This window comes from Lethenteron reissneri, chromosome 43 (genome assembly GCF_015708825.2).
Source record: "Lethenteron reissneri isolate LAM-NWPU_2019-01 chromosome 43, ASM1570882v1, whole genome shotgun sequence".
NCBI classification, from domain to species: Eukaryota; Metazoa; Chordata; class Hyperoartia; order Petromyzontiformes; family Petromyzontidae; genus Lethenteron; species Lethenteron reissneri.
This window is the reverse complement of record NC_083821.1, coordinates 10,802,763-10,814,850: the sequence shown is the minus strand read 5'-3', so window position 1 is coordinate 10,814,850 and position 12,088 is coordinate 10,802,763. Positions and strand designations below refer to the sequence as shown.

Below are 12,088 nucleotides of genomic sequence, written 5' to 3'. Positions count from 1 at the left end.
AAAAAACACTCCTCAGCATATTCGTCGATAACACTGTGACCTTTAAGGGATAAAAACAAATATCTTGAATTGGTGACGTTTCAGGCAGTGGCCCTTCTCCATAGCTCGTAATTGTCGTCAAGTCACCAGCGTCTGAAAAACGCAGAGGGCTGGTCCCCGCCATATGGAATGAGGAGTTTCCATCGCTGGCTCGGCACCACCGATAGGGGACGGGCCACCGCGCCACGCTCGCACTGAGCGGTGAGACTCGCCACGCGTGTAAAGGAACGAGGCGCTCCCGCGCTCGCGCCGCCCAGGGGCGACGGAGGTCGGCGGGTGACGCGGCCCTCGCTGGACTGGTTTCTGGGTGGCGCAGTGGAAAGGCCCCGTGCGCGGCCGACCAACCTCCACCGTTGGGTTAGGGTCTTCGTTAAACGAACCGGTACGGCAGCTGTGGCACCGTTCAAACCGTTGGCGATGGATGTCCACCGACCTCAGATCAGCGGAGGTCGACGGGAACGACGCACGGCCACCGAGGGACGCTACCTCCGATTAAGCCAAGTGCGGTGCGAAAGAGGTTCAACATACACGCATGCATACCGTACGCGTGGCTTGGCGATCGCTCGCCGGCCGAATGGATAATAGAGGCTGATGTCAAACACCACTGCGTTCCGTTTTCAGTGGCTAATCAGAGTGAGCAATCGCACCACGCAAACACATTTGATGGCATCTCGGCAGGTAGCGCGAGTTGGGAAGAGTTCCGTTTTTTTGAATGGGCGAGGGTGGTGGAGCCACGTGTGTGTGTGTGTGGAAACGAGTTTTGACGGCGTTCAGCGGTTGGGAAAAAAACACATCACTTTAAAAGGGACCCTTTTCTTGACTACGCACGTGAAGAATAATCTCAAAGGGTCCTCGTCAGAGCCACCGTCGATCACTGCCCGTGGCCCAAGCGCGAGAGGGCTCCGCGCGTGCATCGCCGGCCGGCCGCGGCGCGGCGTCTTCGCTCGTTGAGCGTGCGTTGCCGCCCCCCCCACCCGCAGCTTCAAAGACGGACTGCTGGGAGCTGTTTGGAGCGAAGACCCTCGAGAAAATCCGCAACGACGACGACGTCATCTGCACCACGGAGTACTCCAGGATTGTGCCGCTGGAGGACGGAGAGGTACGCTCCACGACGGGAGGGGGGCGGGGGGATTTCTGTGCTCGTATTTTTTTTTATTTCACGTCGCTTTACGCAATACAGCTGCCATCTGGTGTATGGCTTCGGTGAGTCCATAGCCCTAACCTCATACTCTAGCCCTAACCCTCCCTCGTCACCCCATTCTCCCTGTCACGGTTATGGCCACACTCATTCGCCAAATTTTGGGAAACTTACCCGCAAATTGCTCAATTGGGATATGCATGGCAATCGTTGTCCACTACTGGGAGACCAATGCCAATGAGACTCAACCTGCTCTCTTGACTCCCCACCTGCTTGAACAACATCAACTTCAACTGATAACACTCCCACTGCCTCATTGCCTGGCGCCCCAATACCGACTCTGATTAGCCGCAGCAGTATTTTTTCAGGGCAGCAGTGATTTTTCACCGTGCGTGCAAACAATAAAAGATCTAAATTGACTCGACTCTGAAAGGGGTGGGAGTGCCCACACTCTACCGCACCGCACGCGACCTGCCAGTCAGCTCACACGCGCCGGTGTTCATACTCGCACTGCGTGCCTCATTTGGTCCGACTGCCACGCCGGGAGATTGAATCGAACCGGCGACCTCCGGATTGCAAGACCGGCGTGACGACCCGTCACACCGCGGCGGCGCGCATATAAACGAGTACATAAGTAAATGCGCGTCGAATAATCTGGCCAACGCTGTGACACGACCGAACAATTCTTTCTACGGATGGCCTCTGCTCCCGGGGCCTCCCCTCGACCACACACCGCTCCACATGCAGTGATTGAACGATCCTCCCATCCGCTTCCAGGAGATTTCAAAAGCCCTCTCAGCAGCTGCATCCACCCCCCCGCGCGTGCGTGCGCATTGTTAGTGGCGCGTGGTCGCGCGGCTCCCACTCGCCAACCCCCCCCCCCCCCCACGGTTGTGTTGGAACCTCAACACAACCGTGGGGCGTTGGCCAATCGCCCCGCATACAATGGGGCACTGGGAAGTGAAAACGTACACACGCACGCGAACACACGCAGGCGAACACACACACACGCGCGTGCGCGCGTCGCTCTGCACGCCCGTGCGTCCTCCAGCAGCAAGCGGGAGCGCAAAGCATCCACGACAAACGGGCGCACGCCAACCGTTAAAGTGCTACCTTCATACGCACGTGCATAGTCTACATAGGCTGTTGGGGCAAGCGATGTTAGCGAGCACCTATTGAGTCAGGCATTGCACGCGAGGGGGTGGTGTGGCCAGAACACTGTCTCCCCCAGTGCTGAGGGTTACACGCCGCACCAGGTACTTAGTTAGGGCGGAGTCGACTTAGAGAAGAGCATGGATGGGTTCGGATATCACTGGCTAATGATGAAAATACTTGAATATCTAAAGGACTGCAGAGCTCGGGCAATTGTTGTTCGTGCCAGCTCACTGCCTGGCTTTGTCTGTGCAACAAACTAAACATCATTATTGTTTACGTTGCGATAATAATTCTCATGAAATGCAGTCAAGGGCTCCAAACCCGCGCGTGTCAATGAAAGGAATAACGGAAAACTATATTAGTGCGATTGTTATTATTCCTTTACTGGTTGTCAAATCGCAATAGGCTTTGGAAAATATTATTCTGCCGCTTTGTGAGACTCGAGCAGGAATTCATCCCGTTGAGAGATTGGGCCTTGTCTCAGGCTAAGCCTGGACGGTGCCTGCAGGCTACTGCGATGCTACATTACCAGCAGAGACCGTTGCCGCTAAATGTTGTAGCGTACTATGCTCCTCTGTCTACGCTGCCCGTTTGCACCGACCCACACCGACCTGTGTAGTTAAGCAGCATCCTCGCGTTCGTAAGGCATCTGAAGATACAACTACACGGCGCGACTTGTGGCGGTGGCGTTATTACGTCGTTCGTCCGTGTCAATCGACGAGAACCATGGCAGGGTTGGGGGCTGTTTTTTGCGGGGAGTTTCGGAGAGTCCGATCGGGGGCGTGAAAAGCCACGGAGGGGCGAGTGCCGTGGAGGGCTCAGAGCAGCGGCGGGGGACCGCCGGAGAGAACCCCCCCCCCCAGGTCGTCCGGTCCTCCTCTCCCGTCGTCTCGTCTTCGTCTCGCCACTGGCATCGGATGGGCCCCTGACCTCGCGTTGATCCGATTCCCGAGCAAGTTGCGACGCCAACGCCCCCGTCCGCGTCGTGTTGTCGCATCCCCCCCCCCAACCACCCACCCACCCACCAGGTCGTCATTTCGCTCGTCAACGGGCGGCCCGGCTCCACGAACTTCTCCTACTCGGAGGTGCTGCGCGACTTCACTAAGGCCACCAACGTGCGGCTGCGCTTCCTGAGGACCAACACGCTGCTGGGTCACCTGATGGCCAAGGCGCAGCGGGACCCGACGGTGACGCGCAGGGTAAGCCCCAGGCCCGGTCCCATCGGTCCGTCGTCGTTGTCCCTCGTACGTGAAGGTCGCCGCGGTCTTTTGTTGCTCTCCTTGAACTTAAAACTAAAGTGATGTTTCGGAACGAATTTTTTTTAGGGTTAGATCGCGTAAATATGAATGTGCCGTTAAAACCCGCCACCACCCGACCGCTCGGATGGGTGACCACTTGACCTTGCATAACGACAGGTGCCTGTCAGCTGCCGCGGGGGGGCTACGTTGTGCAGTGCAGCACCGTCCATTGTTCTACTGTACTTCTATGCTCCCCGCCTTCACCGACCCGCACCGACCAGTGTGAGGGAAATAACAATCCGCATGAGCCGCACGGCGTGAAGGGGGCCCCTCATCCAGCAGTGGATAGCCACGAGGATTGTTCACGTGAAAAGGGACTTTGATTGAACCAGATTCGAACTGGAGTTGCCCTAATAGAGGTTTTTTCCTTTGAGTTAGATCGCCTAAATATAAATGTGGTGTTAAACCCGCCTCCAACAGACACAGCCAATTAGTGAGGTTTGTCACGTAAACAGAATGTGCCGATTCGTTACTACTTCGGCAGTAAACCCACAACATTTACAAACTATTTCTAACTTGACCCCGTAATGAGCTATGTAGTTATTTTCCAGAAGTGACCTGGTCACAAATGATAGCTCATCGCAGTGGCTTATCACGTGGAAATGTATAGCAGCCAAACACTCTAAAAGCACGTTGATTCTAAATGTGGAGGGTGAAACTGGAGTATCGGAGAGAAATCCACGCGACCACGGGGAGAACAGGCGAACGCCAACCTATACAACGGGCGTCAGGGTTGGGATAGAACCCACGACCAACTACATACCAGGCCAGCGAGTTAACATCTCACCTCCACACCGTCAGCCCAAAAGCTCCTGAAGTAAAATCAGTAGAGGTAGCGTTTGTTTGTACTTTAAGATCGGTTCAATGTGGTAGTTTCATTACAAATGAGTACCTATTCTCAGGAAGGCAACAGTAGTTTTCTCTAGCATGCGACTGTGGAATTTCACAACTGGCTGATGCACACCACCCAACGCTTACTTTTATACGGGGGACTAGATCATCATCATCAGCAGCAGCAGCATCAGCAGCATCATCAGCTATCGTAACTCCACTGCTGGATGAATGCCTCCCCAAGTCCTACCAGTTCTCACGATCCTCTCGGACGAGTTCCATTCCTCGGGCCACCACTCCGTTCGTACTCTCCTCCTGTTCACATTTGCTCTCTGATTCGCATTCCTAGGAAAACGTCACGGCGTCGCGGGGGGACAGGTCGGGCGTGTTCCCGGTTACCGCGGGGGAGAAGCGGGGGGGGGGCTCATGGTTGGCATCTTAAAATGAACACGCGGGGGGTGGGGATGGTTCACATCGGAGGGCGAGGAGCTACGCCTGGAGGGCTTTGAGTGGGGGGCCACTCGGCCCGAGGGATGTGAGGGCGGCGGTGGGGGGGGGGTGTTTATAAAGGTTATCTAACAACGTTCTTTTGATTCAAGTCTGCCGCTCCCATTCCCCCGTCCTCTGTCGTCAATGATCATCCCTCCCCCGCGTACATCCACGTCACAGTTTTTGTTGCTCGAGGTCACCCCCCACCACCCACCCACCCGCCTGCCCGTCCTCCCCCCCCCCCACTGCGAGAGTATATAAATATGCATATTCAAATGTTCAAATTGTTACATTTCTGACAAATCGCCCGAAGATGCTGGATGTAATTACCGGCAAAACGTCGTACTCAAATTCTAAATGTTGGGGATTCACTCTTCAACACACCGGTGGGCTGAAGGAGTAACTAATTGGCGTTCTGTTAACGTGACACATTTTTTACTGATTGGCTGTGTCAGGTGGTGGAAGGTTGCGACGCATTTATACTTACGCGATCTAACTCAAAAATCTTTATTACGTTAAAATTATAAATGGTTTAATAATTATTGGTCAGATGATCCTCACAATCAGGCAGGCGTGGGGCGGTCCACCGCCAACAGTGGACTGGCCAACAGGCTCTACATTGACACATTACACATGGAATCTATTAAAATAAAACGTGTAACATATCTTTATTGCATTTTACTCAGAAGTCCATGTGTTTTCCTGGACAAATGTGCATGGGGTAGTTACCCATCTTTTGCTGTCTGCCCTGAACCAGTGGTTGCAAATTCCATGTTCCTATGGCGTGGGCCCAGTGATGTGTTTCGAGTGTCGTTTCTTTAGGCAAGCTTCACTTGAGGTCTCAAGCCTCCTTATCAGGCTCGTCTTGCATTGCAATGTTTGACAAGTCCTTTTGTAAAGGAGCGTATTTCATGGGTGGAATGAGCTCGGATTACCCACGAAAAAACATGAGGGAATAACACTTAAATACCCTCACAAGTGGGCCTATTTGCTGAACTGACGTCTGCTGACCATTTTGGATGCCAGCGATTTTCTTAAATTAGTTTTTTTCTCTCTCGAAAATCTGCACGATCCACCAAGGCCCTTTGCCTCCTGGAGAGCCTGTTCACAGCTGCAGACCGCCACCACAGCCGGTGTAAATACCTCGCGCGTTTAGAGAACAATGTGTCGTATTGTTTTTGTAGCGCGGTGCAGGTATACTGTGATAGGAGTTTACAGCCCCGTGTCAAACCACTGCTTCCCATGCTGTGTCGGTCATGGCTGTTGTTTGACCATACTTCACCCCGCAGTGGTCTGTGTGAGTTGGCGAAGGGCGGCACCGGAGATGTCGTTCAGATGCTACCCGCTGCCGATGTTCGAATTAAACTTTTGGTGCGCAAACCACTGTGCCGCCGCTCTACGCAATGCGGTCGTCTGGAGACATTTGCTGATTTCAAATGTTCGTGACGGGAAAAAAGGCCGTCGAGACGGGCATCCTTTTGCGAGAGAGTAGACATTAAAGTGCGAGATAAAACATCGGGGATGGTCTCCCAAGCGGCCAGGAGCCCAACTAACGCTTGCCAATTCGCGCGCGGGAAACGCTGTTTGGCGGCGTGCGAGTGACGCTCCCGCCGTTGTCGCAGTACTACTACAGCATCAAGGACATCAGCATCGGTGGGCGCTGCGTGTGTCACGGCCACGCCGACACCTGCAGAGCCAGGAACCCGCACAACCCCTACCTGTGAGTACAGCTGCTGCCGACGCTTCCCATCGCGCGCTCACTTAAGGGGGGAGGGCGGGCGTGGGCGCACCTGCGTCTGACACGAGATTCCTTCATTAAAAAACGAACGTTGACTTTTTAGTTTTGACGTTCACCAATTTTATCCAAGTTGTTGCCAGCGGCGTGGCGCGTCGTCGTCACGAGACGAAGGATCCGCGTCACGTTGGATTGTGGCCCACAGAAGCGGATGTCACAGAGCTACCTCTGAGATCCCTTCTTCAAGTGACCTCTGGTCCAGGCACTATTCCCTAGAGTGTGAATATAGTCATTTGTGAAGTGCAGAACAACATTTTACGCGATGGCTTTTGCGTGCATTCATTGGTCATCCTCGCAGTGCCTTTTGGCTCGCCATCGAACAAAGACGGTCACTGCATCGCGCGCTTTCAGATGCGCTTCTGTGGTCGTCTGAAATGCTCTTCCTTCCAATATTAAGAAGCCACTGGAGCACTTCTAAATCTCAATTAAAAAATAATTTCTTTAGAACTCCTTTTCGTGGTCAGTTTATTTTCCTTCCCCCGCTCATCCGATTAGAACGGTTGGCCACGTACGGTGCGAAAGAAGTTCAACGCACACACCTTGGTGACCGTGCTGAGACCATCGAGCCGCTTGCACTTGAGCCTCCCGGGTTAATCACAGGCAGCGGCTCAGACCTGGATTCAAACCCAGGTCCTCACATGTTTCGGGTGAGCGCTGTCAGCAGCGCTCCACCTGGCCACCTCGAGAAAAACATAACTTTAAAGCCACTCTTCGGTGCGCTCTCGTGACATCACTGCCGTTGGCATATCCACGTGTTTTTTTGCAAGAATAAACAAAAAGTTGTATGGTGACGTGACCAGATTGCCTACATAGAAGTAACTTTAAAGTATCTCTTGCTGTGATCGAACACGGCGGTCACTTATACAAGCGCTGTCCAGGAAAAAACCTGCTTAGCTTCCGAGATCCGACAAGGTCAGGTGCATTCCAGGTGATATGGTCATAGAACTTATGCTGACTGCTTATATTGATTCCCACCATAGAAATATGGAATTTCCACCCACAGGCTCATGACCACTCAATGGAGATGAGATCCGTGCGATGCTGTTTGCACGGAAGTTCACTTTTGTTTGACTTTCTTTAGCCCAGCATTCTGCATTCCAGGAACTGCCCACACCAGCGGCGCAAATTGTGGTGCTCACCCCGGGAGGGGGATGGAACTAAATCAGGAGTTGCTCCCGTTGTTTGTTTCCTCCGTAGACTGCGCTGCGAGTGCCAGCACAACACGTGTGGGCAGTCGTGTGAAACCTGCTGCCCCGGCTTCCACCAGAAGCCCTGGAGACCGGCCACCGTCGACAGCGCCAACGAGTGTGAACGTACGTAGTGCCGCCGCCGCTGCCACCACCACGTGGGGTGTGTTGACACTCATCAACGCGTAGTAGGAGGGCTTTCGCGACCAATGTTATTTGTCATGAAGGTGTTTTTTTTTTCGTGTTACATCGCGTAAATGTAAATGAGTCGTTAAACCCGCCACCACCACCCGACGCAGCCAATTAGTAAGGTTCGTCACGTAAACAAAATGTGCCAATTGGTTACAACTTCAGCACACTGGTGGGCTTAACAACACATTTATATTTACATGATATAACCCGAAAAGAAAAAACAACAACTTTATAACGTTAAATTTCGATTTAAAGCTTTCGTGACTGCAGGGATTCATCTTCTTGGTTCTTTCGGTAAAGTCACGTAGAAGGGAAATAATAAAATAATAAAAATAAAACATAATAAAATAATTCTCACGACGTTTTGGCCACAACGCAAGCAGCCATCCTCAGGTGAAGAACAGGTCTGTCGGAAAGACAGCGTCTGAATGGACGCTGTCTTTCTGTCTTTCCGACAGACTTGTTCTTCACCTGAGGACGGCTGCTTGCGTTGTGGCCAAAACATCGTGAGAATGATTTTATAATTTTTATTATTATTTTATTATTTCCCTTCTATGTGACTTTACCGAAAGAACCAAGAAGAACTTTATAACGGTTCCACTGTTCAAGCCCTTCCTGCGTGGTCCAGAGGAGAACGCCCAGTCATTTTTTCTCCACCTCAAAACCTGAGCCAGCTGCTGCTGACGTCACACTCTCATCGTTTTAGTCTGACGTTAAATTACATTATTAATCCCCAACCTCCGCCACCACCCGTGAGCCTGTTTTGCCCTGAGCTAGATTCGGAAGTCCTTGTGGCGAGGCCGGAATTTCACCGTTGGGTTCCGGCTCTTCTTGGCAAATATCCAGCGGATAACGACGACCCCCGTATACCGTGAGGGCCCCTCACTGGCGCAGCTCTGGTGGGCCGGTGGAAAAGGGGCATTTCTAATCTCCCTCTTGGCAACGTGCACGGGTGGCTCCGAGGTCAGAGCGCTGCTGAGCAGGCACTGCTGGTATCCTGGGTTCGATTGCGGACAGCTGGCTTTGATTAAACCTGGGTTGTCAATTGCAGTGAGTTTGTGATATGCGAAAAGGTTAGAAACTTGAACATCTAGAGAAAATGATAGTTTATGCCATCATGGACAAATACTGTCCTCCGTGTGGGTGGTTAACCTTTTCCCATTCCGATGACTAAAATAAAATAACTTTTATCGGCACCGAGGCTCCCACAAGGCCATGCGGGAGGGCGTGTGGCACAGTTTGGCGCCAGCTCTCGTAGAGTGCGGTCGTGTCGCTACGGTTCTCTGCGGTGAGTACAATGTCTTTAAATACAACGGCGCTCCGCCTCCCGAATAAAATTAACGCTGAACCGCTTGTGCATTCCGAAATTCAGCGGTGAACGGGACCCACCCTTCAATTTGCAGATAATCAGTCGGGTAGATATGTCATGGCTAGGTATGTGATATTGTACTGTAATAGGTTTATTTTTCTACTGAATATCAAATCTAGGATCTCAGCCGTTGACCCAAAATGCTTTATCGGCACCACCCCGGGTAGCAAATGCCATCAATTATTTTCTTAAACAATTGTATCTCTACACTACAATTATATCTGATGGCAGGAATAGCATGGTAGCAGTTTACGAGAAAATTGTCATTCAAATGGTACCATCATATGTCTGAGAGAGAATATCGTTTCGGGGGGAGAGAAAAAAAACGGACGAATCCATGGAATATAAAAATAAATAGGAAATATATTTCTAAAACAGATGGTGTATACACTCAACCTTCTGACCATGATGAACACTGCCCATGGTGGATGCTGCGGAAGATTTTTCCACCCCATGTGTCGTGTGGGCTAAATTATGAGTCCCCGTAGCGCCGTGCTACCGCCTAGCAAAGCAGCCCAGTAGGGAATACGCTGACCGTTTAGCGACATTCCGAGTTCCACTCACCAGCGCATAGCGGTTGTGAGTGGATGACCCCTTTTTGTTGATCCGCCGTTGGACGAGAGCCCCTCGCGCCGCACCGTGCGGTCCACAATAATTACTTGGCCATACTCTCACCATGCTGGTCAGTGGGCGTTGGTGAACGTGGGGAGCCTAGAAAAACAGTATAACAATGGATCTTGCTGCACTGACTTGATAGCCTCGCAACAGCCGATGCCTGTTTGTGCATGGTGGTTGCCCATCCAAGCACTATCCAGGCTAAACCCTCATTAGCTTCTGAGATCTGATGAGAAGTGCATTTCAGGTGATTTGGTCATCGGCACTAGAAGGCGTGTAAGCTTGGAGGTATAAGCTCGGGTTCTGAAGGTATAGCCATTATTTTGCTGAAGTGTACGTACATATGTTGAACATCTTTCGCGCCGTATGTAACCAACCAGGCTTATTGGAGGTGAGGTGGAAGGACGACAAACTAAACACAAAAAGCAGTTCTGAAGAAATGAGTCTTCAATCTAGATTTAAAAGTGCACAGCTCCATTGGCTTTTAGAATCAGAAAGGGTTTTACTCGCCATGAAAGTTCGCACAGACAGGTGCATACATTCAACATTTAGGAATATTAAACCTTAAATAAGTGGTTTACAAGTCTAACTATACTAAAGGTACAAGTCTAACTAATACTAAGGAGCTAAAGTATGTAAAAATGTAATAAAATAAAATCTAAAATATACAATAGCTATAATATACAATATAAAATTACAAAAATGCAAATAAGGTAACAGTGCAAATATGGCAGGGTGTAATTGTGCAGATATTGTGTTAAAGTCAGTTTGAGTGTCAAAGTCAGTTTGAGTGTTAAAGTCAGCTTGAGTGTTAAAGTCAGTTTGAGCGTTAAAGTCAGTTTGAGCGTTAAAGTCAGTTTGAGTGTTAAAGTCAGTTTGAGTGTTAAAGTCAGTTTGAGTGTTAAAGTCAGTTTGAGTGTTGAAGTCAGTTTGAGTGTTAAAGTCAGTTTGAGCGTTAAAGTCAGTTTGAGTGTTAAAGTCAGTTTGAGTGTTAAAGTCAGTTTGAGTGTTAAAGTCAGTTTGAGTGTTAAAGTCAGTTTGAGCGTTAAAGTCAGTTTGAGTGTTAAAGTCAGTTTGAGTGTTAAAGTCAGTTTGAGTGTTAAAGTCAGTTTGAGTGTTAAAGTCAGTTTGAGCGTTAAAGTCAGTTTGAGTGTTAAAAGTCAGTTTGAGCGTTAAAGTCAGTTTGAGCGTTAAAGTCAGTTTGAGTGTTAAAGTCAGTTTGAGTGTTAAAGTCAGTTTGAGTGTTAAAGTCAGTTTGAGTGTTAAAGTCAGTTTGAGTGTTAAAGTCAGTTTGAGCGTTAAAGTCAGTTTGAGTGTTAAAGTCAGTTTGAGTGTTAAAGTCAGTTTGAGCGTTAAAGTCAGTTTGAGTGTTAAAGTCAGTTTGAGCGTTAAAGTCAGTTTGAGTGTTAAAGTCAGTTTGAGTGTTAAAGTCAGTTTGAGTGTTAAAGTCAGTTTGAGCGTTAAAGTCAGTTTGAGCGTTAAAGTCAGTTTGAGCGTTAAAGTCAGTTTGAGTGTTAAAGTCAGTTTGAGTGTTAAAGTCAGTTTGAGTGTTAAAGTCAGTTTGAGCGTTAAAGTCAGTTTGAGTGTTAAAGTCAGTTTGAGTGTTAAAGTCAGTTTGAGTGTTAAAGTCAGTTTGAGTGTTAAAGTCAGTTTGAGCGTTAAAGTCAGTTTGAGTGTTAAAGTCAGTTTGAGTGTTAAAGTCAGTTTGAGTGTTAAAGTCAGTTTGAGTGTTAAAGTCAGTTTGAGCGTTAAAGTCAGTTTGAGCGTTAAAGTCAGTTTGAGTGTTAAAGTCAGTTTGAGTGTTAAAGTCAGTTTGAGTGTTAAAGTCAGTTTGAGTGTTAAAGTCAGTTTGAGTGTTAAAGTCAGTTTGAGCGTTAAAGTCAGTTTGAGTGTTAAAGTCAGTTTGAGTGTTAAAGTCAGTTTGAGCGTTAAAGTCAGTTTGAGTGTTAAAGTCAGTTTGAGCGTTAAAGTCAGTTTGAG

The 12,088-nt window shown here is 49.7% G+C and overlaps 1 protein-coding gene across 1 annotated transcript in view; it reads left to right on the top strand.

Annotated features, from left to right (window-relative positions):
- LOC133353272 (laminin subunit alpha-5-like) overlaps positions 1-12,088 on the top strand; it is a 214,122-nt gene that overhangs the window by 46,454 nt on the left and 155,580 nt on the right. The window contains 4 exon segments of the mRNA XM_061569380.1: positions 1,020-1,138; positions 3,361-3,531; positions 6,573-6,670; positions 7,943-8,058. Of these exon segments, the coding sequence (XP_061425364.1) occupies positions 1,020-1,138; positions 3,361-3,531; positions 6,573-6,670; positions 7,943-8,058 (504 nt within the window).